Genomic DNA, 13,246 nt, shown 5'->3' with positions numbered 1-13,246 from the left:
ACAAGATTAAATAAAGCACCGGAAGGAGGAAAAAAAAGGAGGGGGTGGAGTGAAACGGCGCTATTTTATCACTCAGGTTAGAGAGGGAAAATCGCCAGTTCGAGCTGCGCGCCAGTGGCTGGCGGACCCCACCCCGGAAGGGCCGCTGGACGGTGAAAGTAAACGCACGCTTGAACACATACGCATTTTATTACAAAACAGTAAAGTAAAAATAGTCGGGGGAAGTTCTTGCTCTATTCATTACTGGAAATTAAAAAACCAAAACCCCATGCTGTCAGCTTCTGAACGACAACCCATCCTCGCGTTAAGGCTGCCCCAGGCGCTCGAGGGGATCCGACCCGGTGGCTCACGCGGTCCTCTACCGTTAAATAACGGAAAGCCAAACGCACAGGAGGAGCAGCTGCCCCACCGCCTCAGCCCTGCCGCGCGCCTAGCGGCTGTGAGCCGTTAGGGCGCTACTGCTTCTTCCCCCGTGCGGGCTCTGCAACTGCGAATCACACCCCTCGCTAGCCTGAACAGGTCTCAGCTGTGAAGGCTTCATTCCTCTAACGACATAACATCTGTGGGACGGCTCCGATGAAGACAAATAATACAGGTCCTTCAGGTGCTGCGAAGCTTCACTTCCCAGAGGAAGCAAGCAGAGATTCAATATCTTGAATTACTTTAGAAGTTTTTTCCAATGCCTCCAGGATGCGCTCTTTGCTGATTTCTTCAGGCTCGCTCACGTTTTCTGCTTTTCTGCCCGGAGTACCAGGTGGATTGTTTTTTGCAGCAAATGTTCTTTTCAGAACATTGCTATTCTCCAATAGAACTAGCATCATTTTGTTAAGAAAAAAAAATCAAGCTTTTCCTCATAAGAATGAGAAAAATTATTCTACATATTTGTAACCATTATTCTGCATTAGGAAGTCTCACATTCATAGCACAGTCATTACATAAAACTAAAAACTAAAAGTGCAAATTACTTACAATGTCCATAATGTATTTCTAGGAAAGGTCTTTAAATAAAACTCTAATATATCCAAAAGTGTACTTTAAAAAATAAATCATGTTAAGATAATAATAAATCAGACATGTTGCACAGTTTAAACAGCATTAAATTTTCATACTAATAAAAGTAAGCAATGGTTTTAAGCATATGAAGCACTGCATACTTTTTTGCAGCTGGTTAACAGTGAAGCAAAACTGAGGTAGCTGATAAGCACAAAAGTAGTTTATTGCAAGGACACGTCAAAAGGCAACCTAATCATCCCTTTCTCTGGAACAGATTAGTGGATGAGTGTCAGTAAAACTCACGGAACGCCCTTAATAGTGGTTCCCATCCTTGGTATCTCCCTACCGAGAACTAACTCCTGACAGCTGGTAAAATGCTGTAACACCATAGTTCACCCTCCTTGTTAGCCCAAGATTTAATTTTTTTTCTGAAGCTACAAGTAGCATCACAAAATCTTCAGCAACAACCTACTATTCAGATGTAACGCGTTAGAAATACGGGGGGTTATATATTCCGCCATTGTTTTTTAGCTAGTGGTCCTGCACAGAAGGGGAATAAGATACATGAGAAAACAAAAATGGATAAATGAGAAAAAATTTCCCTTTTAAAGACACTATTGTTAAGAAGTGGGTAAGACAGAAAAAGAAGTTGTGATGAGGATAGAGTCTTTGATGATCTAAAATTGCAGCTTTGAATATGCAGATGAACAAAAAGTACAAATCTTCACAGCTTTCAAAAGGATACAGTTAAATCTCTGTATTTTTTCAAGCTCAGCATCAGCAGACCTGTAAAAAGATCATTATTAATCATAGTATCTACAAGGGTTCTCAAATGTATTTTGGTACTCCAAAAATTAATTTTTTATAGTTTTGCAGAACTACAGATAATCAGTTGAGCACAATCAAGAGGGAGGAAAAAAAAGCTTTATTTTTATCCTTCTTTCAACTGCGAGTCAATGGCTGCATTTGTAAACCATACATGTTTCCAAAAAATCAGGGCTCTGATCTAAGAATAGCCTCTTTGCTGTATATATGCATATCTATATATAATGTTTTTTGTTTCATCAACTGCTGAGTTACCAATAATTTGAATAACAAGCGCAAGTGTAATCAATATCAACTAATGTTTTTAATACAGTAGACCTTTGGTCAGTATCCTGGATTAAAAAGGACAAATGTATTAGGGACAAATGATCCAGATGTCATTTAAAAGCTCAATGTACTATTTTGGACTGTTTGGTGTTCTGTTAAAGTATGCCTTTCTTAGTCCAGTTTCTCCTGTTCACCTTGCAAAATACTAGTTCTGTAACACGAATCTTACTTTGGCAAAGTCACCATAATTCTGATTCTGAAGTACAGTAAAACAAGCTTCACCTAGGAATCAACTTATCTAACATTTTAAATATTGACAGAAAAACAGAAAACCAGGCAAAATAGTGGATTTAAGGGTTTTCCTTTCAGATCCTTAAGATATGCAGTCTGCAAAATACAGAATTTATAGTCTTGTTCAGTTTTATTTTCAATATTATTCATAATCAATTATATAGGATAAAGATGAGTACCAATTTTCTTCATTGACAGTGTGCACAGTATATTCAAGAGTCTCTTCCCTGTCATTCAAACTTCTGCACCATTCTACTACTGTTCTGATGTACCTATGTAAACATGAAAATTCACAGGAAATAAGGGGTTATTTAGATAAGAATTACACTCTGTTAATTCAAACAAAAAGTTGAAGGAATGAACCAAAACACCTGAATTTGAAAGAAAAAGCTACAATTCAAAATCTAGTTTTATCTAGGTTTCTTTGCCATTTTTTGATTCTCACTTTTTTTTCCCTAGAATCTCCTTCATATTTAATTCTATGTAGTCATAGACAATTCTAACAAAGCAGTGCGATTTGTAATTAATAGTATACAACTGTTATTTTTTTCTGTGAATGTCTGCTTGCTAAATTTCAGCAGAATAAGCTGCATTTAAAATCCACCCTAATGAGGCTGTAATTAGAGCAAACAGATTAGAAGAACAGTCTGCAGACAGAGGTCAATATCTGTAATGAAGCAAAAATTGGATAAAGCTTGCTCTTATTTGCTCTATTACTTGCTCTATTTAGGGCAAAGTTTTTTTTTTTTTTTTTTTTTTTGCTTATCCACTGATTTAAGTGCCAAGTTGCAGCTCTAGTCTGAGATTCTGTTTTTTAAAGACATTACTTCTCTGTAACAGTTATTCTGGAATGACAGCCTGCTGTGGTCCTGAGTCATACAGGTCTTGAATCCTTGCCAGATATGAGATGAGGCTTTTGTCACTGTGTTTTTCTGTTTTTTTTTTTCCCCGATACACTTACATTTATTTCAGTAAATGTCATTTCATCATACAAAAGGACTTGCACAGAATTCTTCAATAATTAATTTAAAACTGTTTAAATTACTTATACCTTTCATAGATTCCAGGATGACTCATTTGGATTAGCTGCTGTACCCCATCAGGAGCAGTTAATTTACACCAGCCTACATTTTCATTTACCTTAGAAGAAAAAAATTTAAAAGTATTAATGTTCTCCTACAGTCTGGAAAAAAAAAAAGGATGCAAATAAGTATTACCTACTCATTTAAAAATTAAATATCTGTGAACATTCCAGTTTAAACATTTAAAGATTGTATTTTGCTACGGATAGAATTTGGCAGTCTGCTGTCACAAATGGAGAAAAGAAAACCTGGCATGGTCCCCAACACCGATTTTGTGCTACTTAAGAGTAACTTACTCATAAAAGCGTGAAGAGAAGTTTCAAAACTTGAAAAACTTTCAATTCTTTCTACTTTTATCATTAGTGAATGTACGGATTTGAGCTGATTCACATTATACTGCTACTGTATCTTTTGACAAATTGAATATCACATTTAGATTGTTTATAATAGAGACATCCTGAGACACTTCAATACCTTTGTGTGTCTTGTCACCTTAGGGTAAGACGGCAGATACACGAGCCAAAAGTGCTGTTTTGCAAAAGTCAGTATAACCTTTCTACTTCTATATTAAGTAGATTTAAAAAAAAAATGTATGTGGAATCCCCTATCTACAAGGTTACATTTCTATGCAGTGAAATTTTTCACTACCCATTTCCTCAGAAAGGGTCTCTATTACAAAATGATGCTTTCTGTCAGAGTGGGAAAATATTTAAGATATGTTATTAGTTTCTTAGTGGATGGTCAAGAAAAAAGTCCCAAATCAAATAGCTACAAACTACAGCCCATATAGCTTTAGCTATTATTATTTCTAATCCAGGAACCTTGCTAAAAACAAGTTTTTTGCGGACAAGTTAACATGATTGCACTGTACAGAGCAGGTGAGGCTTCAGGTCAGTCTTCATTCATCTTTTATATGTAACAAGATATTGCCTAGCTTACAAAAGTATGTGAGAATCCATCCTATCATTTGACTTTCATGTTTTAGGAGGACAAGAGGGAGTTCAGAGAGGAGAATGACTTCTCAGACAATTGTACCTTCCTCATTCCTTTATAGATAATTAGAAATTACATAAAATCAAACACTCCCTTCTTTGACCAATATGAGCGACTTGTTCAACAAATAGTCTCATTTATCTCTTTAGGCATGAGTTGTGCACTGAAAGATCTTTCCTCCTCAGTTTTCGGTTAGAACATTGGGAATACATTAATGACATCTCAGGACAGTTCCGATTTTCCCTTAGACCATTAAACCAGCTTAAGAGCAAACCAGAGCAGAAAACTGATATGATTCATGAAATTCCCAAAAGAGTTCACTTTGTGTTTTACAGGCATCAAAACTTTTTTTTTTTTTTTTTGCATTTCTCATTAATTTCCTATTAACACTTTCATCTGAAGAGTTTTAAGAATGTCCTTTCTCTAACCCAAGAGTTACCTGGATCCTTCTACAGCCAGGTTTGAAATCCCAGACCATATACAAGGTCATCCCATCCCAAAAAGTAGCATGCACTTTATTATCTGAGCATACAACAAGTCTTCCTATTCCGGGAATAACTTCTTCAGCCAGTAAACATGGCAACATCTCACGTCCATCTGTCTCAGGTATCTAGAACCAAACAAATAAATTAAAAAACTGAGGAAAGGTCAATTATGCCATTTGAGCTATTTATCTCTCCCCCAAATTTTCAGGTCACTTGTTTTATCAGACTACCACTAGCTTTCCTGATCATACAATTGATTTCTGCTTCACAAATGTATCTTAACATGGCATAGTTTTGTTTCCCAAATATATAACTCCTGGTCTTTGTTTACAGAATACACACACCATTCTTCCCCCTAGACTAGGCTCCATTTCCCATAACTGATATAATCATTTTTTAAACACAGAAGTATTTATAAAGCTTCAGCTACATACCATTTTCCAGCAGCAGATACTAGAGTTATGAGTTAATGAAAGTTTAGTCTTGTAGCAGTACTGAAGCATTCTGAGGAAAAAAAAAAAAACATACACAAACTAAGCATTTCCTAATTACTTATTATGTCTTTTACACAGTTGTGACCTTTGTTCTACAAGTTTACAGATGTCCCCTGTGCTAATATAAGTTCCTTTAACATTTACACTTAATGTAATAGGCATTATGTGTAATTTTAATTACTCTCATTTCAAAATCAGAGGAATTAATATAACAACAATAAAGTAGAGGAATAAGTTACTTGGTTGCCTCAGTAATGATGGAGGATATAGAGTATGGACTTCCTGGTACATCAGGAGGTAGACTGTTTACTGAATACATCTTTTCTTCTCTCTGCAGTAAAGAGCAGAAAGGAGTTGAGTGATTATAGCTACCACAGAATGAAATCAATATTTAAAAGCTTCCAAGACATGAAATTGCGTTGACTTCTAACTCCCAGACAGTAACTATAATCACATTTACGTTTATCCCAGAAAACAGATGAATAGCTAGTTGAAAAGTAAAAAAGTCAGATGCCTCCTTTAAGCCTCCTTCTGTAGCAATATATATATTCATAGTTTCCATGCGCTCAATATGGACCAAGAAGTTCTTGCATCACACAGTAGACCGTGGTTCATTACTGAGTGACTAAGTTTGACTATAAGTTAAAGAGTAGGTTTGAAGGCTATAACACTGACTCTCATGATTCTTTAAAAATACAAATACACAAATCTAGTGAAGGACTGAAGAAAAAAGTTTTTCGATTTGAAAGTATAGTTAATAAATAGTGAAAAAAGCGTGGGATAAATTTACGAAACATAAATGGAGTAAAAGCTGTGCCAGAGAAACTCGTCACTTAAAAACAAAGAAGTATCTTTGCTATTATGCCTCTGAAATACATTTTTTAACAGAGCAAATTTGCTATTCAACTCAGGGATTTTTTCTGAATTGCTCTAGCTACCTAACTACTAGCTACCTTCCATATTAGCAAGCACCACTACTACTAAATATTGAACATTGTGCTATGGGACAAGAGAGATTAAAGGACTATTGCACCTCCTTCCTGGCTTTCAAAGATGTTCTGACCCTCACAGGAAAGAGAAGGATTCACGATCATTCAGACTGTCTTTAAAAACACCTCTTTGGGAGGGTACCCTTCAGTGCAGTGCTGTATTTCTCCCCTTATTTTCCAAGAAGTCGTCCCTTTGCTCTGCTGCTCAGATTTGGGTAATGCTCTTTATGTACACTTTTTTCAAACTGATCACACTCAGCTAGCCTACAACATGTGAGGGGGTAGAGTAGTAAAATAGTGCCTTTATAAACATGCATCCTGACAGCACAGTTACTCCTTCACTTGCCCAAACACACCGAAGTGTCTCACTACTGGTTTTGTCTCTCTCCACTTTTCTCTAGCATGTGAACTGCAAAGTGGAAACAGAAGCTGTCTTACCATCATCTTTTTGTTTTATCTTTGCAGTTACAGGCAAAACATTGTATTAAAGCACTGCATAAGCCCTTGAGAAGATCTCCACTCCAGGAAACTTACGATAAACAAGACAAGACAGACATACAGAGAGGTGAAACCACTTCTCCAGCACTAAACAGCTGGTCTGTGGCAAAGCTGGGACCAGAACCAGCATGTCCTACATTGTGTCCCCATATAGCACCCTGCTGAGAAAAAGAAAACACTTCCAACTACATAAAAAAGATTACAGTTTACTCCATGTAAATATATTTAAAAAGTAAACTCCTCTTCTAAATTAGTGAGAAATGGATATTCCAGAATCTTACAATGCCTAGGCTTTTGAAATAAATCTTATAACACAGCTTTTTCTTATTGTGTCCATACATTCTGAAGCAGAAGGAATAATTTAAAAATTGATTGCTTTAGTCACTACAGTAATTACCCGATGGAAAATTGTAGGGACTTCACTATATACTAAACACCCAAGTGTCTTAAAACTATGAAAGCTGCGAACAAAGGAATTTGGAAAATATTTTTAATAGTTTTATGTCTACCTTTTTTGTTCCTTTCTGAATTGCATAATGCATGAAGTATTTTCCCAAAAACGCTCCTTCTGACTTTAAAAATGTGCCATCACCAGGATAAATTTCAGCAATGTTTGTACTACCATGGGTAAACCTATGAGAAATAACATGATTTTTAACAAAATGCTGTGCCACTAGACAAGCAACATACCTTAGTACAGTTGAAGAACATGCTAAGCACAAATACATTTTCACCAAAACACTCACAAGGAAAGCTTTCTACCGTTTCCTAAGCAGCAGGGCTTACCAATTTCTTTTAAGACAGAAAGTCAGCATTACTTTTGTAATGTAATGAGGGGCTTTTATTTTGCATATGTGTTTGTTTTTTTCTTTTAAAGAAAATGAGGAGAGCGTTTTAGTATGCTGTGTTGAGGCGAACATCTCACAAGAGTTATTCAATCTTCAGACAGCAAAATACAGTGATGCTGAAGAGACGAAATCTACTCTTTTTAGTGGAGCAGCTCTACCTTCTGTACACAGAAGACAGAATTGTCGGACTAAACTGCTTCCTGAACAACCTGAAGCGTTCACTCCCATTACAGCTGTACATTTTTCACTAAGACTACCAGACTCTGCAATCATGCAGTATCTTGGGGCTCAAAACTTGTTTAAGGATCAGTTTCTGAAACTGTGTGGTCAGATGCCTTGAATTCACTAGTGGGGCTTTAAGATCCCAAAGAAATGAATTCTAGTTCCAAACTGCTGCTACACATTTTGTTCAGATGACCTCAGAATTCGGGAATTACACTGAGAAAAATGAAAAACATTGGGCAGAAAGACTAAAGCTTTAAAGACTGAATTGCTTTCATCAAAGACATTGTACCTACTTCTCGTATTACAGATGCTGCTAGCAAATGTAGCATTTTTGAAGTTTGTATCACAATTTGAAAGACATATTTTTAAAAAAGTTTTATTTAAAAAAAACATAGGGATACTCTGATTGCCAATAAAATCCACAGTGAAGTTTAGCTGCCTGTAACAGGGTATTACAGAGATCACCAAGACAAACGTTTCTAAAACTGAAGTCTTCAACACCAAGAGAAGTGATATAATTTGCAAAGAAACCAAGCATCATAATTGCCAGTGAAGTCTATGGGAGCTACAGCTGCCCAGTAACATCTAAGAAGTCAGACCACTTTTTTTAAAATCCTTAAATATGATTTCAGACTCTTTGCTTTAGGCACACCCACTTTCAGATGAAATCCCACACAAATGAAATCGTGCAAAGATGAAAAGCATGATCTCCTTTATACCTATAAAGAACACCTTGGCACCATACAATTTGAATTTGCTGAGGGTATGAATGCTTTTCACTGTCTTCATTCTTTTGTAGAAAGAAGTCACAGAAACTCCACCTGTATAAAATACAATAAAAGTTTCACTAAATCTGCAGGGTTTTTTTTTTTTTGTTAGTCACCATTTCTGTAACCTACACAGAAATACGTTTCTATACTGAGAACAGATGTTTGCATATCTATTCAAAGGAAAAGAGACCACATACGTTCAATGACCTCTGGTTCCTTAATTATCTGAGTCAGGTACCACATTTATTTTCTCAAATATAAAACCAGTTATTCAAAGGTTTTTGAATTCTTTTCAGCCGTGCTAACAGAGAATACATGTCACTGTCCCAACTCTTCTCAAAATCAAAAAAAACAAACAAAAAAGAAACAAAAACCCAACCCTGTTGTGTTCTTTCTCAGCATTATCTTTTTCACTTATTTATATAAAATATTCACATATTTATATAAAATAAATATGTAATATTTAATGTTATAAAATTTATAATTATAAAATTATAAAATATTATAAAATTATTAATATATTAAATTTTATTTTTCTCTAGACTAATCATTAGTTAATTTCATTACATTAGGATAAATACTGTTAGCCTCACAAATTTCACTTCACCAGAAGCTCCTCATAAAGAAGAATGGGACAGTACATTTTTTATTTCTGATAGATAAAACTCCGTTATTTTGCTAGGGGCTGAAGTTCAGATCTGCAGAACTGTAAAACAGCTGTTAACAACAAGGCAGCAAATAGTTTATATTACCTGTGTAAATGTGGTGCACTGCAGCTGAGTGGCAAAGCTGTAGGCAAACAAGAAACTGTTTCATATGTTTCAGAGTCTTTTAAAACATTAGATCCTGTAGGTGTATGGTTATTTTCCTCACAAGTTTCCATTTCATTGTTAACAGTGAGTAAGTTATAGCACGTTAATGCCAATGACAAAGGGTATTTCCATTCTTCTGGGTATGAGGAAACAGACCAACGCTGTGTAACCCATGTGTACTCAGAAGAACAATTTGTGAGGAACAAAGGGACTCCATCTCTGTCTTTTTGGTCCTTTGGTATGGTTGGTTCTCCATGCTTACTTTCAGCACAACCACATTCATTCTTCTTTGTCTCCGTCTTCATTTGTTCTGATGATGTTTCTGGAACAGCATTTTTACTTGATTGCCCACACTGATTTTTGGCTTGATAATTACTATTCTTTCGAGAGGAAGGTAGAGATGTGGCAGATGATTGACTAACTTTGCCTAAGAACTCCACTGTAAATTCTTGCTGCAATTCTGAGAGGTAAAGGTGAGCATAACCGTCTATTGATGAGATCTTCACAATGCCGTTATTTATACATGCTGTCAGATCAGCAGTAGTGGGGTCAGGCCATCTAACTTCTAAGATATCACAAAGAAGAACCTAATACAAGAGAAAGGATTGGAATATGTTGTAAGATAAAAATGACATGCTTGCTGGAAGTTACAGTGGAGGGTTTACATTTAAATGAATTGAGTGTTTCTGCAAGGTGATGTGTGACAAGATATTTTATCCTGTAATTAATTGCCTGCACGAACTCAAGAGGAAGTAAAATAACCTTCATATGCCGCTTCTTCCTGTTCTAACAGGATTCTATCCAACATCAAGGTTGCAGTTTAATATCAACTCACAAACCAGTCAGCTATAAAAACGGCCAACTGACCAGGAACAATTGCCCACATACAGCAGATACTTCTGTTTCCAAGTGCTTCTTAAGAAACACTGAAGAGAAAGCCTAAATTATCTTGATCAAATCAGTTAATGGTAAAGTTCACAGAAATTCTACATTAAAATTGTCGACATTAAAGTGTGATTCATTCTGAATCTTCCCTTGATTTATACAACTAAAATAATCCTATAAAGCGGCACATATCATGCATTCACGTCTTCTTACCAAAACTGAAATGTATCAAAAGCCTTTTGAAACTGTGTGACTAAACTGACTGAATCCCCTGACAACGGTAGCAGCACTGAAGATGAAGTTATACAGCTATTACTGGGATGTCTATGAAACATGCTTCTGAAGAAATTAAAATATAATAAAGATTTTAGACTGTTACATTACTACATTTATAAAGCCTCACAAGAGTAGCCTCCTCTTACCCACACAATGACACCCAAGTGCAGATTCAAGGCCACCTGACGCTAACTGTGCCTTTTGCTAACTGTGCAAGGCCCTGACTGGCCTCTTAGGCTTGTTATCAACTTGTTATGAGCACTTCCTGTGTAAACTGGAGCTTGCTATCAGGTATCTCTTGTTAGAACGGACAACTGAAGTGTGGGAAATAGCAAAGGCCTTGAAAATATGGGCACTGGTTGAAAACAGAGGCCACAGAGCAATAAACTGGTGGTAATTCCTGGTCGTTGAAAAAGGTCCTGGAAGCAGGAAACGGGGCGCTGGGGACTTCCAGCCCGGCCCAGGCCCACGCTCCCTGAACAGGCTCATGCACGTTTTTGGCAGGGGAACTCCATGCGTTTCCGAACTGGACAGCCTCTCACGAAAGTCCTCTTTCATTGAGTCTCCTCTGGAAAACTTTTAAAAACCATGATGTATAAAATAGCTCATATTATCAAATGTAAAAGACCCTAGGTTTTACTGTTGCTAAGAAGAGCAAACAAACCCTGCAGCGTCCACCTGTAAGAGACATGCGCAAATACAGGACCAAGTTTAATTTGAAACTGTAGCTTAAACCGCCTCTACGGTACTTAACTGGACAAATGCATTACCCGAGCCGCACGCTGCAGACCTGCCAGAGCTGTATTCGGGCAGGTGCACGCCAAACGGTGCAAGCCCCCTCGCCAGACTCCTAGGGAGGTTTTTGGTTTTTTTTTTAAATGAAAGCATTTCATGCGTAAAACTTACCTTTTTTCTTTCTGGGGGTATAATACGCGACGGTAAGTACGGGCGAGAAGAAAACTTGTTCCGGAAATGCAGAGCTCGCAGGAGCTGTTCCTGCTTGGGGGAAAAAAGAGGCGGGGGAGGGGAAGGAAAGAAAAGGCAGTACCATGAATTTGTCTGTTCAGTGAAAACGTCTGAGCAGATTCAGCCTCCTCTCTTCCGGCAACAGAGATCAACGGTCGCCTCGGTGTCACCAGGAGGACGGGCACGGACGCGCGCCGCCGCGCAGCCATGGCGCAGGCGCAGACCGCCTCCCGCCGCCCGCCGCCCCTGCCCGCCGCCCACCCGGCGGCCGCTGGCCGCGAACGGCACCCGCTGGCGCCGCCTCCCGGCCGGCGCCTCTTCCTGCAGGTACTCGGAGCCGCAGGCGGAGAGCCGCAGGCGGGAGCCGGCCGCGTAGTGCACCTCCACGGAGCCGTCGCCGTAGAGCACCATCAGCCTTTCCGCCTCCATGGCCCGGCCGCTTGGCGGGGCGGCAGGGGCGGCAGGGGCGGGCGGGGGGAGGCGCCGGCGGGGCCGTCGGTCGGCGCTGCCGCGGCTCCGTTGCCCTCGTCTTCCTGCTGGCCGGGAACACGAGCGGGCTGACGTTGCACAGAGGCGGCGCGTGCAAACACGCGGGTATTTTTATCCGAACTTGGTGGGTTTTGTCCAGCGCTGGTCACGGTCTGGTGGGAGGCGGGGCGCCCGCTCGGGGCGCGCTGCTTGGCGCTCCGGTCTTCGCGCCCAAGCAGCGGAGAGGCAGCTGGTTCCGTGCGGAAGTGCTGACTGCCCCAAGCTGGGGGGATACGAGCCGACTTGGGAGAAAATCGGGCGGAAAAAAAAACGCTACTGAAAATGGATTGTTCTTTAAAAGTTTGCGAACAGAGCGTGATGTAGCGGCCTTGTGATAATCGGGAGACAACTGTCGGGCTAAAACCGTGGGAGGAAAGTTAGCAGGGAGGCCCAGACTATACAAAAGTACCGTTTACCTGTAACCGTGCTTATTTAAGAGGCATTTCAGCACGTGCCTTTGCAGGCAGCGCAGCCGCGTGGGGAACGCGTGCAGCGGAGGGTGCCCCCAGCCCTGCCGCCCCCCGGCGGCGCTATCACACCTCCTCCCTCTGCCGCCGTCTCTGCCAAACGATGCAGAGGCTTACGGGCGGCAGACTGCAGAGGTGCAACACAACCCAAAGACGACAGGCGACAGAAAAATAATTCTCTTGCACTTCTTTACATATGCATTCATACACTAGAAAAAGCCATCAAATAGCTGTGTACTTCAGAGCAGGGTCTCAGAGGCCCCAGCTGAGCACATGGTGAAGGATTAATTTTTCTAAAGGCCAATTTAAAAATTAACCCCAGTAGCCTTTCTGGAAAATATACCTGCTCTTCCCCCCCCACCCCCCATTTATGCCATAATCAAAGTTGTTTTCAATTGTCAGTTTACTGTTAAGTGACAGTTTATTGTCAATTCCTGTGTAAAGCACTAACCAAATGTAATTCAGGATCTTTTTATATACAGGTCACACTGGAGGCCCCTGTAGTTTCATCTCGCCATGAAAAATCATGTATCTATGGAAGCAGGGGTTTAT

At 39.3% G+C, this 13,246-nt stretch overlaps 1 protein-coding gene across 6 annotated transcripts; it reads right to left on the bottom strand.

Moving 5' to 3' along the window:
• Positions 1 to 170: 170 nt before the first annotated feature.
• LOC138060900 (uncharacterized protein C5orf34-like) lies at positions 171 to 12,631 on the bottom strand. 6 transcript variants are annotated; one of them, XM_068926469.1, is made up of 12 exons: positions 11,961 to 12,631; positions 11,640 to 11,732; positions 9,513 to 10,159; positions 8,710 to 8,811; positions 7,427 to 7,550; positions 5,670 to 5,761; positions 5,371 to 5,440; positions 4,891 to 5,061; positions 3,428 to 3,516; positions 2,556 to 2,648; positions 1,739 to 1,779; positions 171 to 811 (listed from the first exon to the last, which is right to left on the bottom strand). In XM_068926469.1, the coding sequence occupies exons 1-12, from the start codon at positions 12,126 to 12,128 to the stop codon at positions 618 to 620; spliced, it is 1,884 nt and encodes a 627-aa protein (XP_068782570.1). In that variant the 5' UTR covers positions 12,129 to 12,631; the 3' UTR covers positions 171 to 617. The 6 variants fall into 6 exon arrangements, with proteins under 6 accessions (XP_068782570.1, XP_068782571.1, XP_068782574.1 ...); XM_068926470.1 differs by having other exon boundaries at positions 11,640 to 11,729; positions 11,961 to 12,630; XM_068926473.1 differs by having other exon boundaries at positions 11,640 to 11,729; positions 12,081 to 12,237.
• Between the last annotated feature and the right edge of the window lie 615 nt (positions 12,632 to 13,246).

Source organism: Struthio camelus, chromosome Z (genome assembly GCF_040807025.1).
Source record: "Struthio camelus isolate bStrCam1 chromosome Z, bStrCam1.hap1, whole genome shotgun sequence".
In the NCBI taxonomy this organism is placed as follows: Eukaryota; Metazoa; Chordata; class Aves; order Struthioniformes; family Struthionidae; genus Struthio; species Struthio camelus.
Note: the sequence above shows the minus strand (reverse complement) of the source record. Positions and strands in the feature narration are given on the sequence as shown.